Below are 26,044 nucleotides of genomic sequence, written 5' to 3'. Positions count from 1 at the left end.
AAGAGGGCCAGGAATTAAAAAAATGGCTTTGAGGGCTGGAGAGATGATAGCTTAGAGGTTAAGAAAACTCTTCCAGAGGTCCTGAGTTCAATTCCCAGCAACCACATGACAGCTCACAACGACCTATACTGAGTGAGATCCAATTCCCTCTTCTGACATACAGACAAAACACTGTATACAAAATAAATAACTCTTAAAAAGGTGGGAGAGGGTGTTGAGCTATGCAGGAAGACTTAGACGAAAAGAGTGTCCGCTTAGCATTCAAAAGGCTTAGGGTTCAATGCCAGTACCACTTAAACCCAGTGTGCTGGTACATAATTATAAACCCAGGACTTGGGAGGCAAAGACTAAATGCATGATCAGTAGTTGAAGGCCAGCACTGGAGACACTGTATCAAAATCCAAAACTGCCAACAAAAACCCTGCCTTGACTTTAATCTCTAAGTAAGCTCGCACTCCCAGTGGGCACCGCAGCCTGGTGGCCGCACATGCCTTTAATCACAGCTCTTGAGAGACAGAGACAGGTAGACACAGAGAGACCTGTCTTGGAGAGGAAGAAAAAAAAAAAAAAAAAAAAAAAACCACCATCACTGGCTCTGGTGAGGACCACCCCTCTGCCAGTATTCCTCACTCACCATGTAGTATCCTGGAAGCAATTTTTGCAGAAATTCTGCCTCTTTATGCTGGACAGTCTTAATGATGAATTCATCATCACTGGACACGTAGAAGAGGGAACCGCTAGCTCCAGAATTGGAGAGTTCAATCAATGGCTCACTGCAAAGGGAGTACTGAAAATGAAAGAAGACATTAAAAGTCAAACGTGCCAGTGCCTGTCCCATATAGAAAGTAGGAAGATTCACATCCATTTTAAAGACTAAAGCAAGGGGTTGGGGATTTAGTTCAGTGTAGAGCGCTTGCAAGCGCAAGGCCCTGGGTTCGGTCCCCAGCTCCGGGGGGGAAAAAAAAAAGACTAAAGCAAGATGGCAGAAGAAGAAAATTCCTTTTGTAACACTCCTCTGATCTTAGAATAAGAGGTTGTGCAATTAGAAACTTACCAAGTAATCGTCAGGCCGGATGCCAAATAGCTCTCTGAAGTAACGGAAGGCGACAGGTGCATAGGTCTTGAACCGAAAGTCATTGTAATGGTGAGCCGGTGTCAGGTTGCTGCCTTCACTGAGGGGTTAAACATAAAGAAAACCTTAATGTGCCAGCCCCCAGTCCCTATGACATCCACCCTCAAGACATGCTGAAAGGGTGGCCCACCACACCCAAGGGATGTATGGGGATAGAGAAGAATCAATGTGTGGGTTGAAGGCACAACACAGGAGAGTAAGACACAAGACTCGCACTAGCTTCTAGCCAATGCAGTAAGTCAATCAAAAGTTTATTTCTGTTTGAGATAAAGTCTCACTATGTAGCCCTGGCTGGCCTTATATTTCCAGAACTCAGCCTTCTTCTGCCTCACTAATGCTGGGTTAAAGGTGTCACCAAACTCACCTAATTTTAGTTCTGTGTGTGGCTGTTTTGCATGCATATATCTCTATGTACCATATACATGCCTGGTACTCTTTCATTCATTCTCTTTTGGGTTTTTTTGTTTGTTTGTTTGTTTTGTGGAGACAGGTTTTCTGTTTAATACCTCTGGCTGTCCTGAACTCACTTTGTAGACCAGGCTGTCCTCGAACCAGTCTCTGTCTCCTGTGTGCTATGATTAAAGGTGTGTATGTATCACCATACCTGGAGTGCATGGTGCTTTTGGAAGCCAGAAGAAAGTGTTTGATCCTTTCCTTACAAGTGGTTGTGAGCTATAATGTGGGTGCCAGGAAATGAACTCAGGTCTTCTGAAAGAGCAGTAAGTGCTCTAAACCATTGAGCCATCTATCCAGCTCTGAAAACATTACATTTATTCAGTGTGTATGCATGCTTGAGAGTGTGCGTGCATGCAGGTAAGCCCAGGTACATGTGCTGAAGGCAGAGGAAGACTTGAAGGCATCAACCATCCCTCAAGTAGGTCCTGGGGCTCAAACTCAGGCTGTTAGACTTCACTTTGCTGCTGTGCCAGCTCACTAGCCTAAATGAGCCTTTGTTTGTTATACAAGACACTCCACTGGCCAGAAGCATTGGGCAAAGTGTGCTGCCAAAATTCTCTAATATCATTATCCTATTTACAACAAGGTTATGGGATGACAAGCTTAGTCAGACTAGAACCCTTAAAACTGCCCTGAGGCTAAAGTCACATTGTCTAGGACATTCTCAGAGACGTTGACCTCTGTACCTGGGGAAGAAGATGCTCTCCACCACGTAGAAGTCTTGCATGAGGACGTCCCGCTCTGGTTTGGTGCTAAGGCTGCCCACAGTGTGAGTGATACCTAATTGGATGGCACCTTTCAAGGCTGATGAAGTTGTCTAAGAAACAGGAAAGAAATTACAAACATGTTCTGGTATCAAGTCTAACCAAAGTCTAGGCATGACACAGGGGACTTAAATTGAAGGCCAGAGAGAGACTCTGTCTCTATTTCAACCCCCCAATCCTTAAAAACAAAACAAAACCAAAAACCCTAAACAAAAGGTGGCACAGACCTGGAATCTCACCAATTAAGTGGTTAAACAAGAAATTTACAAATTTAGGTCACCTTGGGCTACATCACATCTGATCTTAGAAAACTAAACCAAGCAACCAAACCCATGAAATTCATGAGGAAAACTACAGAAGAAACACTTAAAAGCAAATGCCTTTCTAATAGGTTGGATAGAATGTAGACTATCCCAGTCCTCTACATTGCAATTAAACCTATGGACAATGCAGAAAACACGGAAGACTCAGAGCAGCAAAGAGGACCATATGTGCAGGCCTGTCAGAGAAGAGCTTAGTATTACTACCTGCCCTGGGGGTAGCTGGGCCCTTCAAACATTCGATTCATTCGATAAAGAATATAACTAAAGGGGTTGGGGATTTAGCTCAGTGGTAAAGCGCTTGCCTAGCAACTGCAAGGCCCTGGGTTTGGTCCCCAGCTCTGAAAAAAAAAAAGAAAAAAGAAAAAAAAAAAGAATATAACTAAAATTCACAATCTGATATGACTATATAGTTATAGAAGCTCTAGCCCACTAAAAGGACAACTGTTTCTTCTAAGAAAAATGAAAGTAGTTAACAAAACAAACAAAACAAAACACCTTTATTGAAAAAGAAAACATGGTCAGGAATGCAGGAATGGTGGTACATGTGTACACATGTATGTGTGTGTGTGTGTATGTGTGTGTGTGTGTATGTGTGTGTGTGTGTATGTGTGTGTGTGTGTGTGTCCTTTGCAACACCCCAACTTGTGTGGGTAGAGGAAAAGATACTGGAAGGACTGGTTTCTAGTCACTCTGCAAAAAAACCATTGTTAATACCTACAAATTTGCTTGGTAATACCAGGCAACTTGAAACTAAAATTTTAAATTAAGAATCAGAAAACTTGGGGTTGGGGATTTAGCTCAGTGGTAGAGCGCTTGCCTAGCAAGCACAAGGCCCTGGGTTTGGTCCCCAGCTCAAAAAAAAAAAAAAAAAAAAAAGGAAGAATCAGAAAACTTGAAGGAGGTTGGGGTTTTAGCTCAGTGGTAGAGCCCTTGCCCTAGGAAGCGCAAGGCCCTGGGTTCGGTCCCCAGCTCCGAAAAAAAAGAACCAAAAAAAAAAAAAAAGAAAAGAAAACTTGAAGGAAAGGAAAGGAAAGGAAAGGAAAGGAAAGGAAAGGAAAGAAAAGGACAGGACAGGACAGGACAGGACAGGACAGGACAGGACAGGACAGGGTGAGAGAAGGATGAAGGATGGCTCAGCTGCTTAAAGAACTGGCTGCTCTTACAGAAGGCTCAGCCACCGTATGGTGGGCTCACAAGTGTCTGTAACTCCAGTTAGGGGGTCCAACACCATCTCTGGCCTCTGCAAAACACACCTATAATAATAAAAATAATACTAAATAGCAAAAAAAACAAAAAGTCAATGGGTAGTGGTGGCACACACCTTTAGTCTAGCATTCAGGAGGCAGAAGCAGGCAAATCTCTGAGACAGAGGTCAGCCTCTAACAGCTCTGGTCTAAAGAGCAAATTCTAGGACAGCCAGGGCTACAAAGAGAACCCGTGTCTCAAAAAACCAAAAAGGAAAGAAAGAAAAAAGAAACATGGAAAAAAGGAGAGGAAAATTAGCATAATTCTGAGTGGGACAATGTAGAAGAGGTAATAGTTGGGTCCCAAGGGATGACTCAAGGGTTAAGAGCACTTGCTGTTCTTCCAGAGCCACAACATGCAGATGGTGTAACTCAAGCTCCAAGAGATCCAATGTCACATAAGAAGTTCAAGGCTAGCCTGCACTATCTTATTAAGACCCTGTCTCTAAAAAAACAGGAGGAGGACTAGGATGAGGAGGAGGAGGAGGAGGACGAGGATGAGAAAGAGGATTCCAGGTAGGCCTGGTTTATGCTGTAAATCTCAGAACTCAGGCTATGGAGGCAAGGGGAACAAGAATTCAAGGGTATCCTCTATACCACAGTGAATCTGAGATCAGCCTGAGGCATTTTCTTCCTCTGAAAAAAAAGGAAGAAAAAAAGCCAGTTTTCCTGTGGCAAAGAAAAAGTGGCCTTTCAGAACTCAGCAATATCTAATTACGACATCTAATTTCTCTTCCACTCAAGAAAAGTGGCTGGGCATGGTAGTGCATACATTTTTGTTTTATTTTCTTTTTATAAAAGATTTATTTTAAAAAAAAGGAGGGGGGGAGAAAAAAAGATTTATGGGGCTGGAGAGATGGCTCAGTGGTTAAGAGCACTGACTGCTCTTCCAGAGGTCCTGAGTTCAATTCCCAGCAACCACATGGTGGCTCACAACTATTTGTAATGGGATCTTGTGTGACATTTGGGATTCTAGACCTTTGGGGGGTGGGTATAAATGCTAGGCCCCTGAGGTGGGACTGCTGGTTGTTCAGGGGTTGGTTTGCAGTCTGCTAGTAGCTGGAGTTAAAGACAGAACAAAAGGAAAGAAGTCCATCAGGGATCTCTCTCTTCCTTCTCCCCTTCTTTCTCTGTCTAGCGACGGGGTGAAATGGGAGTGGGGTAGAGTGGGGGGAATAAAGGGTGAAAAAAGAACCCACAAAGTATTAAGACCCATTACAGATCTCTGTGGGTCTGAGACAGCATGGACTACATAGGGAATTCTAGGACTGCCAAGGCCATGGCTCAAATGAAACAAAACAAGAAAAACCACTGCTTATAGAGAACAGAATCGGGGTTGGGGATTTAGCTCAGCGGTAGAGTGCTTGCCTAGCAAGCGGAAGGCCCTAGGTTCAGTCCCTAGCTCTGAAAAGAAAAAAAAGAAAAAAAAGAAAAGAAAAGAAAAAGAGAACAGAATCAAAGAAACTGGCCAAGCATGGTGACTCATCCCTGTAATCTCAGCACGTGGAAGGCTGAGAAAGAAAAACTACAGAGAGTTCTAGGTCAGCCTGTGATAAAATGAGAAACTCTCTCAAAACAAGCAAACAAACAAACAAACAAAAACCCAATATGGTAACAGTGTTGCCTTTAGCTTATTCCCAAAGTAAGGAGATTCACCCAGGTTGTCCAGACTCACCTTCTTGTATGTAGTCTCTCCAGAGGAATCAACACTTCGATGGCCTATTTTCTTGACAGGCATGAGAGAGGAATAAGGTCCCTAAAAAAAATTAAGATTAATATATGGCCAGGTAGTGGTACATACCTATAACCCCAGCATTTGAGAGGATGAGTTAAAAGGATTGTTAATACAAGGCTAACTTAGGAGACAAAGCAAGCCAAATGTTAACCTGTGGTACATAATTGAGACAGTCTCAAAAGCCCCAAAAGATAGTGTTCTCATTCCCACATAAAATGATAAATTGCTATAGTGATAGTATATAAAAATAATTGAGGGGGCTAGAGAGATGGCTCAGTGATTAAGAGCACTGACTGCTCTTCCAGAGGTCCTGAGTTCAATTCTCAGCAACCACATGGTGGCTCACAACCATCTGTAATGAGATCTGGACAGCTAGAGTAGTCAATATACATAAAATAAATTAATTTAAAAAAATTGAGAAAGATGGCTCAGTTGTTGTTCTTGCAGAAGACTCAGGCTTACAAGCAGCATCTGTAATTCCTGTTCCAGGGATCTGAAGTCCTCTTTGGGTAGCAGGCATGCACACAGTACATACATACATGCAAACAAAACATCCACACAAGAAAAATAAACAACCCCCAACACTGGAAAACAAACTAGGCAGTAGGGAGATGACTCAGTGATTAAGAATATCAGCTGCTCTCTGGGGGACCTAAGCTTAAGTGCCAGCACCCACCTAGCAGTTCACAACCATCTGTAACTCTAGTCCCAGGGACCCCATGGGAACCAGGCACGCATGTGGTGCACGTGCACACACTGTAGGCATATACATATACATCCATATACATGAAATGAAATCCATAAAGTTAAAATAATTCAAAAGGTGGAACCAGGCCGAGTTCAAGACAGCTGGACTACACAGAGAAACCCTGCCAAAAGAGAGGGGAGCGGGGAGGGGGAGAGGGAGAGAGAGAAAGCAAGCAAACAAGAGAGCAGGCATAGACACTTAAGGAAAAAAGGTTAAACATCATCCATGAAAGCAAAACAAAGAGCCAAGTATCAAGTTGCATACATGTGTGATCCCAGCACTCAGGAACCTAACAAGATGATTATTCTTTAGTTATTTGACATATGTTTTTTGTTTTGTTTTGTTTTTAAAGACAAAGTCTTACTAGGTATCCCTGAACTAGAATTTTCCTCTGCCTCTGCCTCCTGTAGAACATGGTGAAGCACACCTTTAATTCTAGCACTCAGGGCAGAGGCAGAGGCAAAGGCAGGGGAAGTAGCTCTGTGAGCTCCAGGCCAATCTGGTGTACAAAGTGAGACCCTGTCTCTAATAATAACAACAATAACAGTAACAATCACAGTAACTTTGAAAGGCTCATCTTTATTTTCTATTAAGTTTCCCTGAGAAACCATTACCCGTCTAACCTTCAACTCAAGCAGAATTCTATTTAAAATGAATTTACCCCTAGAACTGATCTAGCCACCAGCAATATAAGTAATTCTATAAACAAAGCATTAAAAGCCTGAGGCAATAAAATGGCTTTTCTGAGTCAGAAACTTGAGTACTTTAAAGAGACTTTTGCAAAGACTTACTTAGTGCATTAGTGTTTTGCCTGTGTGAGGGTGCGGGTCGCCTGGAACTAGATGGAGGCTTGAGCTGACATGTGTGGGTGCTGTGTGTTGTCAAGGCTCTTAGTCACTGAGCCCTCCGAAAAGACTTTTAAAAATCATGTCTTATTACATTATTTGTTGGAGAGGAGGGTCAAAGGACAACTTTCAGGAGTTGGTTCTCCTCTTCCATGGTGTGGTCCTCAGGATTGGCAGAAAACTCCTTTACTCTCTTTTCAGGTGTAGACCACAGACATTATTCCCAGAATATGGGAAAGAGAGGCAATCTAGTCTAAGAGATCCGGATCAATCAGAGACACAAGAGAGAGTCCCTGTCTCAAAAAAACCAAAATGCTAACCAAGTGGTGATGGCACAAGTCTTTAATCCCAGCACTCAGGAGGGAGAGGTAAGTAGATCTCCCTGGTTGGAGGCCAGCCTAGTCAGCAGAGCAAGTTCAAGACAGACAGAACTACACAGAGAAATCATATCTCAAGACAGACAGAACTACACAGAGAAATCATATCTCAAAAAAACAAAAAACAGAAAGAAAGAAACAAAAAACCTAAAATGTCTTTACAGGAGGAGCCATCACACCAGACTTGAAGAGATTCCCAAGTACACGGTATGACTCTGTATTCCGCCCACATAACAGAGCCAGAAATATAAGAAGAATAAAATCATCAGATCAAAATCTAACTAGATATTCCCAGGAGTCAATTCTGCATTGTAACAAACACAAAGCTACTCTTCATCAGGTTAGGAAGCCAGAAGACAGGTCTAGTGGAAATGGCCGCCAATTATAAGCCCAGTCAATACTTGGGAGGCTGGAGGTAGAATGATCAGCAGTTCAAGTCCCATCTTGGTTCTAACATAATATCGAAACAAGAAATTGAAAGATATTCTAAGAAAAAAGACTGAAATCTCAGAAAAAAAGGCTAGGTCAACTTCCTGAGTACTCCAACACACATTACAGGAGTGAGGCAGAACTAAGAGCAGGGCTAGGAACCCTCCATGTAGGAAAAGCATAGCAAACTGAAGATAGAGGAAAGAGGTACACATCTGCTAGCCTACAATTTGGGAGGCTGAGGCAAGAAGACTGCCCAAAGTCCCAAGTTACCTTACACTACAATACAGGCAGAGATCCTGTAAAGGTCCCAGACGATGACCCCAGATAGCCAGTACAGATCAGAGGCCTCACACACTGATCTTAACAAATCCAAAAAGTGAAAAGTCTTAAATTTTTCTGCACAGTATGATTTATACACTAAGTCCTGGAGTCTGGTCCAGTTATCTGTATATTTTTAACTACTGCTGTATTTAATATAAGAATATTAGTCTTTTGAAGCAGTTGTACATATTTTTCTTTGAAAATGTCAAATAAGGGCTGGAGAGATGGCTCAGCGATTAAGAGCACTGACCCTTTCTCCAAGTTCAGTTCCCAGCAACCACATGGTGATTCACAACCATCTGTAATGGAATAATGGGATCCAATGCCCTCTTCTGGTGTGTCTGAAGACAGTGACAGTGTACTCATATACATGAAATAAACTTTTAAAAATGTCAACCCCCCACACACACCCTATCTACTTTTTTTTTTCTTTTTCCAATTGATAAGATATAATTGCCCACCTAAACATACAAAGCCCTGTACACATCCATCCCTTAAGAATATTCATAACAACCTGTAAATGTGCAGAGAGGAATCTTTTTTTTTTTTTTCTTTTTTTCGGAGCTGGGGACCGAACCCAGGGCCTTGCGCTTGCTAGGCAAGCGCTCTACCACTGAGCTAAATCCCCAACCCAGCAGAGAGGAATCTTAACATCAACCTCCATGTTCTCTCCGTGGCTTCTCCCTATCTACTTTTTAAGACATAAAGAGATAGCCAAGTCTAACCCACAGATGCATATGACCCAAGATAACTTTGAATATAGCCCAGCATAAAATCATTATCTTAATTAAAATACCATGAGATACTTTGGCATTTTCTTCCTTTTTTGTAACTCAAGTGTGACCTCTATAGATGACAGCAATGGACTGTGACATCCTGGACACCACCTGGACACACCTGGATAGACATTCTCCTATGTCAGAATTACACTTTGAGCAAACAGTGATCAATATGAAACTTACCTCAGATACTGTGCCTCTCTTGATTCCAGATGCTGCTGCTTAAAAAACAAAACAAAACAAAAAAACAATGAAAAATCTTAAGCACATATAAACACAATCACAAAGTCTCTACTGAACTTACAAAAGTTTACATCAATCAACCTAAACATGGTCACAAACTAATGGCATGAATACCAAATCCTTTTTTACAGTACTTTTTTAGAAAAAGCTCATTTAAAATTTACTTATTGTGGTGCATGTGTGCACCTCATTCATGTAAACATCTGTGTGCCACAGCCCCCACAGCAGAGGACAACTGTGAAGAACGGGTTTTGCCTTCCATCTTTATTGTTCACTTATCTCCTTTCTGCCTCTTTGCTGCTTACGTCGTGGTTCCTGGCTCATGAGCCTTCTCTGAGTCCCCTGTCTCCACCCCCTTCCTTGCTGGCATTACAGAAGTGAATCAGCACATCCAGATATAAGCTTGAGTACTGAGGCTTGCACAGCTAGTGCCTGCACCAGCTGAGTCATCCCCTGGCCAACAGCACTTTTTTTTTTTTTTTTTTTTTTTTGTTTCTTTTTTTTGGAGCTGGGGACCGAACCCAGGGCCTGGCGCTTCCTAGGTAAGCGCTCCAACAGCACTTTTTAAAAGCTCTTTCTTCCTGTTCCACAAGGATCTGATGTATGCCCCATTTTAATTACAATCACCTTTCTAACTCATTTGGTCACATTCTCTTTTTGTAATTTATGACTACATGTTTGGTATGTCTGTCAAGTGAGTAAGCATACCTGTGGCAGTCACTTCTTCTTCCTATGTGGATTCTACAGATCAAGCTCAGGTTATTACATTTGTGCTTTATCCACTGAGCCATCTCACCAGCCCAGTGTTAACATCTTTTTTGTTGTTGTTTGTTTGTTTTCAAGACATGGTTTCTCTTGTGTAGCTCTGGCTATCCTGGCAGTTGCTCTGTAGACCCGACTGGCTTAGAACTCGGACTCAGAGATCTACCTGCTTCTGCCTCCTGAGTGCTGGGATTAAAATCATGCACCACCATGACTGGCAACTCTTAAAATATTTAACTGTCACAAAAAGTCTCAGTGACACCATGGCAGAAAGAGGAAGAGTCCAAGAGACAAACAGATATCCAAGGAGCTCAGTGTGGCAGCTTATACCTACAGTTCTAGCACTTCAGAGACTGGGGTAGGAGGATTATCAAAGCATTGCTAGTTCAAGCTCAAAGTATGCTAGATTTGAGTAAATCTAGGCTCAAACAAAATAATAGTAAAATTTACCTCCACAGATAAAACCAGAACATCAGTCTGGGAGAGAAATCTTGCTAGACTATATAAGATCTAGATTTGTTTCCCAGGACTTGGGGATGGGAGCATGCCTGGGGGACTGGCAGTGCTCACTTCTAATTCCAGTACTTTGGGGCTGGAGAGATGGCTCAGCGGTTAAGAGCACTGACTGCTCTTCCAGAGGTCCTGAGTTCAAATCCCAGCAACCACATGGTGGCTCACAACCATCTGTAATGGGATCTGATGCCCTCTTCCGGTGTGTGTGAAGACAGATACGGTGTACTCATACATAAAATAAATAAATAAAAAAAATGAAAAATAAAAAAATTCCAGTACTTTGAAAATGGAGGCAAGGTCATGTTAGGTTACAGAGTAAATTCAAGGAAAGCCTGAACCACATCATCTCATACAAATAATAGATTGTTGTTGGTCAGAGATTTTTTTCCTAGCATTTGTTGAAAATACCTTCAGTAGCTGTGTAGTGGCAGCATATATCTTTAATCCCAGCAATTGGGAGGCAGGGGCAGGCAGAGGGAGGCAAAGGCAGGCAAATTCCTGTTCAAGTCTAGCCTGGTCTACAAGGCAAGTTCCTTAACAGCCAGGGCTACACAGAGAAACCCTTAACTTGAAAAGAAAACAAACAACATCTTCAGTATACATTATTTTACAATTCACAGCCATAATCCATACATTTCTTTATAGGAAAGAAGCCTAATATAAGTCAGATGAGTTCTGACACTAAGATTAACTCTCCTATTTAAAGGGAGATTTTTCTTCTCAGGATTTTGAGACCTTCCCTCCCCCATCTAAGATAAACTCTGAAGTCTCTTTAATTAAATATTCACACTATCACAGTCCATACTTGGAAATGTAGCCCAGATGAGGATATATCACCTGATGGCATGTGTATGGTATATTGGCTGATAATTTGTCTATAAATGCTATAAAGTAAGTCCTGGGCAGTCTATTGTCTTTCCTGATTTAAAAAAAAAAAAAAAAAAACAAAAAAAACAAAGCAAGCACTGGGTAGTGAAGCCAGGGCCTTGTGCATATTAACCAGATATTCTGACACAGAGCTACATATCGCAGGCCCAGATAAATGCTGAATTACTTCCATTTTCTTCTACTTCACTTAGGCACCAACAGACTACCTCTTTGGCACTAACTCTAACAATTTTTTTTTTAAAGATTTATTTATTTTATGTATGTGAACACACTGTAGCTGTCTTCAGACACACCAGAAGAGGGTATCGGATCCCATTACAGATGGCTATGAGCCACCATGTGGCTGCTGGTTGCTGGGAATTGAACTCAGGACCTCTGGAAGAGCACTCAGTGCTCTTAACCTCTGAGCCATCTCTCCAGCCCAACTCTAACAATTTTTAAAAAACTATTTCTCTCCATGAACAACACACTTACAACAATATGATACCATTTTTAAGTTTATGTTTTTAATATAGTAGCTCAGACCAGGCTAGGTGGCACATGTCTTTAGTCCTAGCACTCTCGAGGTAGAAGCAGGTGGATCTAGTGAGTTCAAGGTTAGCCTGGTAAGTTCCAGGATAGCCAAGGCTATACAGAAAACACCTGTCTTGAGAGAGACAGAGAGACAGAGAGAGACACACATACAGAGAGACAGAGAGAGACACACACACACAGAGACAGAGAGAGAGACAGAGACAGGGCCTCACATAGCCTAGGCTGGCCCTCAAACCCTATCCAACACACAGTAAGGATAATATTAAATATCTAATCATCCTATCATCCTGCCTCCACTTCCTGAGTACTGACTGCTCTACAAGTTCATACAACAACACCTGTCTATTTGTATAAAGCTTTGAAAGCTTACAAATAAACTCATCTGGCTCTTACTACAAGAATAGGGGTTATTTAATTTAAGATTTACAAAATATTTACCCAACTACATTTACCTTACCTAAACTTGTTTAGATGCTGACTGGAAAAACAAAAGGGCCAGCAAATGGACAGTAGGTGAAGGTGCTTGCCACCTACATCTGATTCTGATCCCAGGACACATATGGTAGAGAGGACACCTCCAAGTTTTCCTTTGATCTCTGTAAGTGTGCCACGGCAGACAACACCCTCTCCCACAAAGACAGATGCAGTAAGAATTTTTATATGTAGATAGAACCCTTAAGAGGGAAAATTTAAATATTATTTCTTCTTATTAAGTGTTTTTTGTTGTTGGTTTTTGTTTGTTTGTTTGTCTGTTTTGTTCTTTCACAGTACAGAAGAACAAACTGAAGGCTTCAGGGCTGGGAAGACTGCTTAGAGGGCACTTGCCAAAGCTAATGGCCTGAATTCAATCTCTGAAATCCCTGTAAGAGAAGAACTGGCTCTTGTCCTGTAACCTCCGTACACATGTGCTGTAGCACATGCCCTCACACAAGCAAACACAATAAATGTTCTACCAGTGAACTACATTTCTAGCCACAACTATTGTTTTAGCTATAACAATAATACTATGATTATGTTACAACCTTCCACCCCCCCAAAAGACTACTTGTAATCTCTAGAAATACTCCCCCCAACCCTTTATTTTTTGAGGCCTTCTGAAGACTAGAATGGCCTCCAATTCACTAGGTAGGCAAGGATGACCTTGAGTTCCCGATCCTCTTCTACCTACCTCCCACTAGGTGGAATTGCAGGCTTGCAGCACTACACCCAGGTCTACAGAAATATGTCCTCAAGTGTTTGTCAACGGAATTGTAGGAGAACTGAAGTTATTTTAGACATTCCAGGTTAGAGAGGAGGTAGGTTTGGAGGGAGAGGAATGGAAATGAGCAAAGCAAAAGCAAGAAGCTAGTGGAAAGAAGTAAAAATTGGGGAGGGAAAAGAAGAGAGAGAGGGAAGAAAGCTGTAGTACTACCATCCCGAGAAGCAGAGGCAGAGGTTCTAATCTGTGCTACATAGGAGTTCTAAAGCAGGTAGAGAGCCCACTACAAAAGAACACCAAAAAAAGAGTTCACATACAGCAAAGTTGGGCTTAGCCTTTGATCCTAGCATCATTAGGGGGAGGGGGCAAGTGGATCTCTGTGATCCACTCTGTGTAAGTCTCTCTCTGTGATCCACTGTGTAAGTCTCTGTTCAACACAGACTTACACAGTGAGACCCTATCTCAAAAGAAATCAGTGTGGAGGTGGGGAAGGCAAGATTAAATAGACATTATCTCAAAAAATGAAATGTCAACAACAAAAAAGTTGGGCCTGTTGGTACACACTAATAATTTCCAGCACTTGAAAGGCTTCTGAAGCAGGAGGACTGCAATGAGTTCCAGGCCAGCGTAGGATGCATAGTTCTAGGCCAGTGAAGGACTAAATAGCAAGACTTTCACATAAAAATAAAGAGTCCAGCTTGGTGGTTCACATCTTTTATCTCAACATTCAGCAGGCAGAATTAGGTGGATCTCCGCAAGCTCAAGGCCAGACTGGCCCACACAGAGCGATCCAGGACAAACAGGACCACATAGAGAGATCCTATCTCAAAAACTAAAAAAAAAATGAAATAACATAAAGAGGACTCATTTGCATAGAGACTCATTTGTGAAGACTTAGCTTCCCTCTTGCCACAAATGAAAGCTATCTGTTCACTTTCAAGCCAGCAAACCAATAACCAATAACCATTGTTTTTTCAAGGCAGGGTTTCTCTGTATAGCCCTGACTGTCCCATAATTCACCCTGTAGACCAGGTTGGCCTTGAATTCAGAGATCTGCTTGCCTCTGTCTCCCAAGTGCTAGGACTAAAGGCATGCACCGCCATGGTCAGGGTTAATATTATTTTATTAAAAAAAAAAAAAAAAAGAAAGAAAGAAACATTCAGAAAAGGCCTCTGAGGTCTGAGTAATAGCACATGCCACGATCCCAGTACCTGAGAGTCTGAGACAGGAGAAAAAGATCAAAGGTCCCAATTAGCTACAGAGTGAGAGCCTTTTGTAACAAAATAGAACATTAGAGTCCAGCAGTAAGCTCTCTCACTCACACAATACATTTTAATAAATAAAAGTTTTTAACAAAACAGCATGGCTTTTCACCGCTGTGTTTATATTAGACCAAAAGAAGGCTTCAACAAGTTTCTTTTAGACATATTGTACTTGTCTATAAGATTTAGTTATTAATTCTTGGCAAAATGTATGTTATCAGAGCTGGAGAGATGGGTTAGCAGTTAAGCCCTGACTGTTCTTCCACAGGACCTGATTCAATTCTCAGTATCCACTTGGTGGCTCACAACCATCTGTAACTACAGCTCTTCTGGCCTTCATGAGCACCAAACATACAAGCGGTACATAGAAAGACATGCAAGAAAGCACCATACACATAAAATAAAAATAAGTACATCATTTTTTAAAGTTGCATGTTAACTTCTAAACTAGTTTCTGAAAGAATGACTAACAATTCCCATACTATGCTTGCAAGAACTCAGGATCTTGATGCTTTTGAAGGAAATAAGAAAGACTAAGTTTTTTGTCTGTGCTATTCTCTCCTCCATCAAGAACTTCTGGCTCAGACAATACATTCAGCAAGAAGTATCTAGTTTACAGCCAAGTTAGTTCACATAGTGACTTAAAGATTAGCAAGGGGAGAGCAGAGAATTTAGCTGTTCCTCTTCAGTGTTCAAGGCACTAGGTAGGTTTGATCCTCAGTACCAGAAAAAATAGACTAGCGGGGGCAGTAACAACACAGAAAGAATATGTGCTCAGAAAAGAAAAACAAAAAAGAACAGAGAGAAAATAACATGGGCTTTATAATCAGGCATCTAGACCTGCTAGGTCTCAACAGAAGTAAACATTTGTTTGACTAATCTGCTCTAGGTCGTTACTTCCTCTATAACATGTAGAAATAGGGCCTGGCGGTAATGCAAACTATTTTCATGGAGTGTATTCAAATCTATAGGCTGAGGTGAGTCTCCTGCAAACCCCTCCCCACACCCATCAAAAAGAAGTCACAGAAATTGCACCATGCATCTCCACAAAGCTGTTTTAAGAGTTACGACACACAGGACTTGCAGTAACTTCTCTAGAAACATTATCAATTATCACTGTCAATTACTAAAACTACTTGTTTGGGTTTTTTGGTTTTCTTTTTTTTTTTAAATCAAGATCTTACTCTGTAGTTCAGCTCCACCTGTAATTCACGTATGCTCAAGCTGGTCCTGAACTTAAGGCAATTCTTCTGCCTTCCCCTCCTGAGCACTGGGATTAAAGGTATGAGACACCATGCTCAGGTATAACCATATACTTTATACCCCTATCTACAGAATGGGAAAAAAGTCAAGAGAAATGAGAAGTACAACATAAAAAAAAAACAAAAACTGAATTTAAAAAAACAAAAATAAAAACAACAACAACAACAACAAAAAAAAAAAAAAAAAAGCTGGGACTAATTAATTTATTGAAACAGAACTGAGAAGGAGTCCACACGTCCATGCTAAGACAAGACAGCATTGTCCTGACAAAGGACCCAGGCACTAGTACAGCTGCTACAGAAGAGCCAGCCAGGCTGCTAGCTATTGCAAGGAGCTCATGCACCTTCAGCACAGACACACATCAGAGCTACCTCTCTTACGGCGGACCCCACAGCACAGAAAGCTGAAACCTAGTAAGGGAAAACATAAAGTTATCACTTTTGGAGTTCTAGTTGCTTACAGTAGACTAAATCACATTAATAAAACTCTTAAGTATAGCATGGCGCTCAGTTTCCAGCACCACGGTGAAGTTCCTCCGACCCAAGAGATGTCGTTCTAGCACAAAATTTCCAATAGTTGCCAGACAGTGGTCTGGCATGTTTTTTTTTTTTCTTTTCTTTTCTTTTTTTCAGAGCTGGGGACCGAACCCAGGGCCTTCAAGCGCTCTACCACTGAACTAAATCCCCAACCCTACTTATTTATATATATAAAAAGTCATCAAAAATGACCATGTATACATGCTGGTATCAGCTTGACTTGATTAGTTTGTTTTTCTTGAAGATCAGATAAACCTTTTATAAGTTGCATGGTTTTTATTTTAATTATTTTTAAATCTTTTAAATCTATTTACCTTTATTCTATGTGTGCTGATGTTGTTTGCATGTATGCCTATGTGAGAGTGTCAGATCTTGGCTTTACAGTTACAAGCCACCATGTAGATATTGGGATTTGAACCGAAGGCCTGAGCAATCAGAGCCCTTCACTGCTGAGCCATCTTTCCAGCCCCACAGTTTTGTTTTTTAAAGACTGATTTTTGTTGTTGTTGTTGTTGGTTTTTTGAGACAGAGCTTCTCTGTTTAGCCCTGGCTGTCCTGGAACTCCCTCTGGCCTCAAATTCAGAGATTCGCCTGACTGCCTCCAAAATGCCAGCATTAAAAGTGGGTAGTAGTGTATACCACTACCACCTGGCTTAAGATTGATTTCTTTTTCTTTTTCTTTCTTTTTTTTTTTTTTTTTTTCCGGAGCTGGGGACTGAACCCAGGGCCTTTGAGCTAAATCCCCAACCCCTGATTTATTTTTATATATTGATGTGTTGACTGCATGTTCATTTGTATACCATGTGCATGCCTCTTGCCCATGGAGGCCAGATAAAGGTACTGAATTTCCTAAAATTAGAATTACAGACAGTTGTGAATCTCCATGTGGTTGCTGGGAATTGAATCTGAGTCCTCTAGAAAAACAGCCAGTGCTCTTAACTGCTGAGCCATCTCTACAGCACAAGAAATATAATCTGTATATTGCAAATTAAAGAGACACACACAGAAAGTTCAGGGTCATTCTCTTTTTTTTACAACATTTAGTTTCCGGTATTACAGTGCTCAACCACCCACCCAACAAACCACCACCAACCACCCAAACACACATCAATGCAAGCTCGTAACAAAGTCACTGCTCTAAGCTACAAAAATAAGTTAGAAGCATAAAAAGTGAGAAGAAATGCCTAGAGTTAATAAAGGTACCTGCCAACCTGAGTTCAATCCTTAAGACCAACACAGTAGAGAAGGAAATGACCTCCTATTTATTCTTTGACAGCCCCAACACACACACAGAGAAGTATAAAAATATTAATTAATAACACGTCCGACAAGGTTGGAGAGATGGCTAATCAAGTTCCAGAGGATCTGATGCCTCAGTCATTCACATGAACATGTCCACACACTGACACATACACACATAATTTAAAATAAGTAAGAATCTTTATGGGGCTGGAGAAATAGCTCAGTGGTTAGGAACTGGGTGTTCTTCCAGAGAACCACAGTTCACTTCCCAGTACCCACACAGCAGCTCACGACTGTCTGTAACTCCAGGGGACATGACACCCTCACACTGACAAGACATATATGCAGGCAAAACACCAATACATATGAAACAAAAATAATTTTTAAAAAATCTTTAGGAGGAGAAGCAACAGTTGTAGCAGCTACCACTGCCACCTAGAAAACAATATAAAAATAAGCGCCATCTTCATATATCAAAATATCTTGGGGTTGGGGATTTGGCTCAGTGGTAGAGCGCTTGCCTAGCAACCGCAAGGCCCTGGGTTCGGTCCCCAGCTCCGAAAAAAAGAAACAAACAAACAAAAAAAAAATATCTTAAGTATTTACTTTGGGATAACCTATAATCTTACACAAACCTATACAAATATATATTAGAGACTCTTCTTTGAGAAAGGGAACCATGGGGGCTGGTAGAAAACTCTGAAGGTAAAAACTCATGCTCTTTCTGTGGACAGGCCTGAGAACCTGAGTTGTCCCCTAGAACCCACATAAAAAGTCAGATAAGTAAAGAGGCTAAAAGCCACTCCCAAGGTTGGTCCCTGACCTCCACATGCAGCCAAGGGCAAGTACACACACTCATACACACATATACTAATAATTTAAAAAAAAACAAAACAAAACGCCCCTATCCTTCAAATGTTTATGGACAAAGAGATACTGGAAGGACTGGCTTCTAGTTATTCTGCAAAACACCACTGTTAATCTCTGCAAGTCTGCTTGATAATACCAGACAACTTGAATCTAAAGTTTCAAATTAAAAATAACCAGAAAAAAAAAAAAGAAGGGTGGATAGAGGAAGGATGGATGGCTCAGCAGTTAAGAGAACTGGCTGCTTTTCTAGAGGACTCAGCCACCCATATGGTGGGCTCAGAAACACATGAGGGCAAAACACCTATAATAGTAAAAAAATAATACTAGCTCTTTCCACCATCTTGGCGTCTTTGGAGGCCTGCTGGGAACAGGACTTCTAAAAAAACAAGTATGTCTGGAAGGTTGTGGTGCAAGGCCATTTTTGCTGGCTACAAGCGAGGCCTCCGGAACCAAAGAGAGCACACGGCTCTTCTTAAAATTGAAGGTGTTTGGGGTTGGGGATTTAGCTCAGTGGTAGAGCGCTTGCCTAGGAAGCTCAAGGCCCTGGGTTCGGTCCCCCAGCTCCGAAAAAAAAGAACAAAAAAAAAAAAAAAAAAAAAAAAAATTGAAGGTGTTTATGCCCAAGATGAAACTGAGTTCTACTTAGGCAAGAGGTGTGCTTATGTGTAGAAAGCAAAAAACAATACAGTGACTCCTGGAGGCAAACCAAACAAAACCAGAGTGATCTGGGGAAAAGTAACTCGGGCCCATGGAAACAGTGGCATGGTTCGTGCCAAATTCCGAAGCAACCTTCCTGCAAAGGCCATTGGACACAGAATCCGTGTGATGCTGTACCCATCCCAGATTTAAACTAAGAGAGTAAATAAATAAAAGTAAAAAAAAATAATAATAAAAATAAAAATACTAAATTGAAAAAAGAAAATGTCAAAAAGAAACAGAAAATTATCAAAATAATTCTGAGAGATTTGAGTTCAGTTCCTAGCACGCACCAATGGGGCTCGCAGCATCCTTAAGTCAAACTCCAAGGACTCCAAAGCCCTCTTCTTGCCTCGGCAGACACTGGCACACAAACAGCATTCACTGACATCACACACACAGATACACATACATTTAATAAAAGCAAGTCTTCAAAAATAAAGGTGACAACTTAAACAAAGATTGGTCAGACAGTAAAGAACTCTGAAGTCAGTTGGGCTCCTCCTAGTATGTGGAACAAACAGCTTTGGCCTCAGTATTAAAGCCACTCCCAACTCTTTCAGAGAAGAAGCATTTCCTTTGGAGATGAGATGACATCATTCACCAGACAAGAAACCCAAAAGACACTCTGTGACTGACTTCAGTGTCTGAAGTACACATATAATTTGTGAATGCTAGAGGCTAGTTGGACATACATTCCTCTGACTAGTTTTACAGGTCATAGACAAGGTATCACAAAGACTCAATGCAGTCTTACCAATACTACAACTTAAATGGTTCACAAAGTAAAAATGTTCTTAGGAGCTAGTTTGGGAAGACTGAAAGCCAAAGATTAAAGAACAAATAAAACCCCAGCAAAATCAAAAGCTAAACTCTCTACAACAACAAAACAAACAGCAGCAGCAGCAACAACAACAATAACAACAGCAGCAGCAGCAGCAGCAACCCAAGCTAGTGTGTTTGCTGAACTATGCAGAGCACCTCATTGCTCTTCTAATTTGGGACACTGAAAATCATTCTAACTATGCCCTTCAGGTGGGAGGCACAGTGTGATCCTAAAGAAAAGTACTCAACAACACGAGCATGCTGAGAAGTACTGCAGAGCACAGTTCTAAATGACAAAGTGAAAGAAGACAGAAAAAGGATGACACTGCCCAGGACTGGTGGCACATGCCAGTAATTGAGTACTCAGAAAACTAAGACAAGAGGATCTCAAGTTAAAGGCCAGAAAAGGATACAAAGACGACTGTTTCAAGAGGTTAAACAGTAACAGTTAAAACACTACTAGCAGCACACACCTTCAGTCTCAGCACTTGGGAGGCAGAGGCAGATCTGAGTTTCAGGCCAGCCTGGGCTACAGAGCAAGTTCCAAGACAGCATGGTGTACACTTTTAATTCTTGTACCCAGAAAGTAGCAGCCAGAGGACCATGGGTTCAAGGTCTGCCTTAGTTACAAAGTGAATCTGAGGCCAGCTTGTGCATATCAGACTGTCTCAAAAGAAGGGGGAAAAAAGTGAACCACAACTACCTCGTTGGCAGTAACTGAATAAAGGCAATTAAAACTAAGCCACACTGAAGGAAAAGCTCAATTTTATTTTCCAGCAGGTATTGATTTCTTTCTCTGAGAATGTCAGAAAAGTCAAGGAAGGGTCTAAAAATAAAAGCTCAAAAGCAGTTTGAACTGGGACAGCTAGATGGCTTGTCCAGTAAAGGTACTTACCACCAAGCCCAATAACTTTAAGTTCAATCCCCAGAACTCCCATGGTGGAAGGAGAGGACTAACTCCTCTACAAGTTGTCTTTTTTTTTTTTTTTTTAAATAGTCAACATTTTTCTATTGTCAGTTACAAGCTTTATAGAAAAATAAAGAATGGGTCAGGGTTGTACAAAAAAAGGCAAAAAAAAAAGGCAAAAAAGAAGAAGAAGGAGGAGGAGGAGGAGGAGGAAGAAGAGGAGGAGGAGGAGGAGGAGAAGAAGGCGGCGGCGGCGGCTGCTAGATTCTTTTTTTTTTTTTTTTTTTTCAGCTGGGGACCGAACCCAGGGCCTTATGCTTCCTAGGCAAGCGCTCTACCACTGAGCTAAATCCCAACCCGGCTGCTAGATTCTTACATATTCTATTTACACAGCTGTGGGGACACCCCCACTTCAGGCACAGCAGCTGCACTTGTCCGAAGCCTCTTTGCAGATGCAGCCCTGGGAGCACTTGGCACAGCCCACAGGGCAGCAGCAGTAGCAACTTTTCTTACAGGAGGTACATTTGTAGGAGCCCGCGCAGGAGCAGTTGGGGTCCATGTTGAGTGAAGATGGATGAGAGATGGATGCTAGAGTTCTAGGAGGAGCGTGATCACACATTGTCTTCTGACCTCCGTGTATCTGCACCCTGGCATGCCCCACTACCACATATACACAAAATGTAAAAAACATTTGTTTCAGTTTGATTTACCAATCTTGTCACCTAAGAGCCAACATATTGCCAGGAATATCAAGGAATGAGCCACAGGTTTACTAAGATCTTTTAATACCATTCAGCCTCTCCAAAATACCCTGGTCCTAGTAAGGCTGTGTAAACCCCAGCTGCCTAAATTTAGGAAATGAGAAGGTGCAATAAAAATAAATATTCCCTTCTAATGTACCTTTACCTCCAGTACCATAAGGGCAAATTTCACTATATCCCTTGATACCAATATTATGCTCAAAAACCTAAGGTTTTCTTTTCTTCCTTCCTTCCTTCCTTCCTTTTTTTTCCCCCAAGACAAGGTCTCACTATGTACCTTTTGTTATCCCGGAACTCACTATGTAGACCAGGCTAGCCCGGTCTCAGAAATCAGCCTACCTCTGCCTACAAAGAATGTTGGTATTAATGGTTTGTATCATCACAACCAGCTAAGTCTTTTTCTTAAAAGACCTGAGCATTCTGATTTAGCCAGCCATAGTCAAGAGGCATTTAAGATGCTTGACAGACTACTAACCCCTAACTCTGTGTCCGAATTGGATTTTTCTTTTGTGGCAGAGCCTCTCTTGCCCTACAGTTGGAGCTATGCCGACCAGACAGGCCTCGAAGCTTGCAGCAATGCTCCTGCTTCTTTCTACCTGAGTCCTGGGAATCCTATGAACTCAGGCATGCCATCACACTCAACCCTGCTTCCGGATATCTGGATTAATATACATGTACTCCGGGTTGAAATATCACTCAGTTGTAGAGTTCGATTAGCTTATACTTGCATTCGATCCTGGGCACTTGGAGGAAAAAGTATATAGACAAAATACATGTTTCAGCAAAAACAAAACAAACAAACAAACAAACAAACAAACAAAAAAACAGTAGCTTTTAAACAGCAAAGTAAACATCAACTCCCTAAACAGCACTTCCCTCCACCAGCAAAATAAAAATATAGGCAGCTGCTTATGGAGCTTTCTCCACACAGCCTGAGTCAGAATTTAAAACACCTGCCTTTTCCTTCCTCTTTTTTTTTTTCTTCCAGATACTGGCTCAAAGCTGAGTTATGCTTTGAAACACTGGACTTAGGAGTTGGGGATTTAGCTCAGTGGTAGAGCGCTTGCCCAGGAAGTGCAAGGCCCTGGGTTCGGTCCTCAGCTCCAAAAAAAAAAAAAAAAACACTGGACTTTCTCCGTTTTTCTGAACTCCATGCCTAACTTCAAAGGCATGACTTTGGGGGCTCAATAGTTACTGGCTGTTCTTACAAAGTTCAGTTCCTAGCACCAATTGTTTATAACCAACTGTAACTTCTGCTCCAAGAATCTTTGCTGTCTTCTGACCTCTACACCTGCACACATGTGGCAAACCCTGACACATGTACACAAACAGAATTGTGACTCTCTCCATCCCCTCTAGCAGATACTACAACTTTCAGCTTGCCTGCCCTGTTTTCCCTCAAACTCTAACAAAAAGGTCCCTGAGCTTCAAATAAATAGATAAAACTATGGCCGCTTTTAAACACATTCTTGTCAGTGAGAACTTGTACTTTAGCAAGCTTGTTTTCCTACATTTTGTAGAGATGAGCTGATACTCTCTAATTATGTATTCAAAAACAGATCTCTTCCTTCCCCTCAGAAGTCCCCTTGGATACTTCATCTGTCCAAATACCATCTCTGAGACACAATGTTGGGCTTAGTTTGGAATGTAAGAGATCCCCTCCACCTTGCTATGGAGAAGACAGTACTTTTTATTCCTCATCCCCAAAAGCACCCACACTAAGAAAGAAAAGACAGAAAAAGGAACATGTTATTTTAATCTTTCTTTTGTTTTTTTGTTTTTTGTTTTTTTTAAGACAGGGTCTCATGTTACCCAGGTTGGCCTTGAACTCCTGATCTTCCTCTCACTGTAAAGTACTAGGATTACAGGCCTATACCACACCTGGTCTTGCTGCCTTCATTTATTCATTTTAAATATACCATGTGTGCATGTGCGAGTGATTGCATTTGTGCACACGTGTGCATGTGTGTGTGTTCGCACCCTAATTATTTTCTTCATGCCATATAAGGTAAGGACACTCAAAAATTCTAAGACATTTGAAGGCAGAGGCAGACCGATTTACTTACTAGAAGTAAACCCTGGTCTACATAGCAAGTTCCAAATCATCAATGGCTACACAGTGAGAAAAATAGGGGAAAAAAAGAAACAACTTTAGATAAGAAAAAGGTTGAATTTCAAAAGGATTTAAAAAAAAAATCACTCTAGGCATAGTGGCACTCACCTGTACTCTCAGCTTGGAAGGCTGAAGCAGAAAGATTATAAATAAAGAGACAAACCTGGGTAGCACAGGAAGACTCTTTTAAAAAAGAGAAAATAAAAAAGCAGCCGAGTTGGTTGCTCTCTCCTGTATCTTAGCTCCAGGAAGGCTAAAGCAGAAGGATGACATCAAGTTCTCAGGCCTTAATGAAATCCTGGCTCATAAAGAAGCAAGCAAGCAAAAAGGACACCCTCTCCCCCATACCCAGTTCTGGTTCTCTTGTTATCGCTGTTCATATTATAGGCCATAGTCTCCATTATATTATCAAAGAAAAACAAGCTAATAAAATATTTAATAGCTTTTAGGTAGCACATATTTCAGCAAAGGTATTAATCAGAAGAGTATCAACCTGGAGTCCACAGAGAGCAACAAGTAAAACATACTATTTTGACAAAGCTAACTTTTAAGTATACATACCAACTAACCTCAGATACTAGACACATAAAAATAAACTATAGTTATACATGACACTGGGCTTAAACAGCCACAGCAGAAATAAATATTTCATCAAAACAGATGACAGTATGAAAAGCCAAGTATTGTATGTACCTGTGCACCAGCTACTAGGTAGTCTAAGGCAAAAGGACTGAAGTCTTAAGAGTCCAGGACCAGCTCAGTACGACCTGATATTCTTTGTTGTGGTTTAGGAAGTGGTAGGGGGATTAGGCTGGCAGGATGGCTCAGTGGATAAAGGCGTTTGCAACCAATTAACACAGGAAGTCTGAGGAGCTACATGATGGAAGGAGAAAGCCAATGCCTGTAAGTTGTCCTCTAGCTTCCACTCACAGACATATACATACACGGGTATACATTCATACATTCTCAAAGATTTTTGTAAAATATAATTTTAAAAACAGGAGGGCCAGGGTACTCAGAGGCAGAGACAGATGCATCTCTGAGTTCAAGACCAGCAACCTCCACAGAGTGAGTTCCAGGACAGCCGATACACAGAGAAACCCTATCTTAAAAAAGAAAAAAACAAGAGGATGAAGGTCTGATGAACTACATGTGGCATCTCATGATGGTTAAAACAAACAAAACCAAACAAAGCAAACAAGAAACCAGGAGAACCCCAAGTGTGAGACCAGATAAGTCAGAGCTACACAGCAAACTTCTCAAAAAACAGCTAGGTTCCCTCAGTGGTGACACACATCTTTAATCTCAGCATTTGGAAGGCAGAGGCAGGCAGATGAGTTTGAGGCCAGGCTGATCTACATAGTGGGTTTCAAGACAGTCAGGGTTATACAGAGAAACCCTGCCTCAAAAACAAACAAACAAACAAACAAACAAACAAAAGGAACAACCAAAAAACAGCTAGGTTGGTGGTCAGTGCAGGAGCTGGAAGGTTATTCCCAAATCGTCTGTGGTTGTGATACAACCCAACAGATGAAGAGTGACTATTTCAAACCCTTCTGGTGAGAAGCAGAAGCAACTAGAGCGCAAGATCATCTAAGGTTTCAAGTGCTTTTCCTTTGGGGACTCAAATGTGATTTTATCACACAGTTCTTATTTCAGGGAAGCAGTACACATCTTGGCATTCAACTCCCTTTCTAATCTTTCCTCTAATTTCAAATCAAGACTCCAAACAGCTGGGTGTGATGCATACAACTTTAGTCCTAGCACTTAGGAGGCAGTAGGTGGACCTCTGGGTTCCAGAATAGCATGGTCTACAGAGATACTCCGAGGCCAGCCAAGACAGGCTTGTCAGACCCTGCCTCAAAATAACAAACATATACTCAAAAATAGAAACTCTTGGGGCTGGAGAGATGGCTCAGTGGTTAAGAGCACCCGACTACTCTTCCAGAGGTCCTGAGTTCAATTCCCAGCAACCACATGGTGGCTCACAACCATCTGTAATGAGATCTGAGGCCCTCTTCTGGTGTATCTGAAGACAGCTACAGTGTACTTATATATAATAAATAAATAAATCTTTAAAAAAAAAAATAGAAACTCTTGGCTCTCATTTCCAGTAAAAACTCAACTTAGTGACTTGAATTAAGTTACTGATTGATTGTCAAAACAGGAAGCCAGGGTCTCTGAACCCTAAACAAATGGTCACTGTTAACAGTACCTCAACAGACCTGATTTTACTAGGTGGTACCACTGTTCATATAATGAAGATAAAAAATAA

The 26,044-nt window shown here is 41.4% G+C and overlaps 1 protein-coding gene and 1 pseudogene across 2 annotated transcripts in view; one reads left to right on the top strand and one right to left on the bottom strand.

Moving 5' to 3' along the window:
* Nucleotides 1-26,044, bottom strand: part of Pip5k1a (phosphatidylinositol-4-phosphate 5-kinase type 1 alpha) — a 41,963-nt gene that overhangs the window by 12,110 nt on the left and 3,809 nt on the right. Inside the window, exons 2-6 of one of the 2 annotated variants that reach the window (XM_032897779.1) lie at nucleotides 9,340-9,377; nucleotides 5,595-5,675; nucleotides 2,275-2,405; nucleotides 1,055-1,172; nucleotides 635-787 (exon numbers count right to left, since the gene is read on the bottom strand). In XM_032897779.1, the coding sequence (XP_032753670.1) occupies nucleotides 635-787; nucleotides 1,055-1,172; nucleotides 2,275-2,405; nucleotides 5,595-5,675; nucleotides 9,340-9,377 (521 nt within the window). The remainder of the gene's footprint in view (nucleotides 1-634; nucleotides 788-1,054; nucleotides 1,173-2,274; nucleotides 2,406-5,594; nucleotides 5,676-9,339; nucleotides 9,378-26,044) is intronic. The other variant, XM_032897781.1, reaches the window with a different exon arrangement.
* On the top strand, nucleotides 18,816-19,316 carry LOC116896572 (annotated as a pseudogene).

This window comes from Rattus rattus, chromosome 3 (genome assembly GCF_011064425.1).
Source record: "Rattus rattus isolate New Zealand chromosome 3, Rrattus_CSIRO_v1, whole genome shotgun sequence".
Lineage (NCBI taxonomy): Eukaryota > Metazoa > Chordata > Mammalia > Rodentia > Muridae > Rattus > Rattus rattus.
The sequence above is the reverse complement of the archived record's forward strand: the minus strand, read 5'-3'. Positions and strand labels throughout refer to the sequence as shown.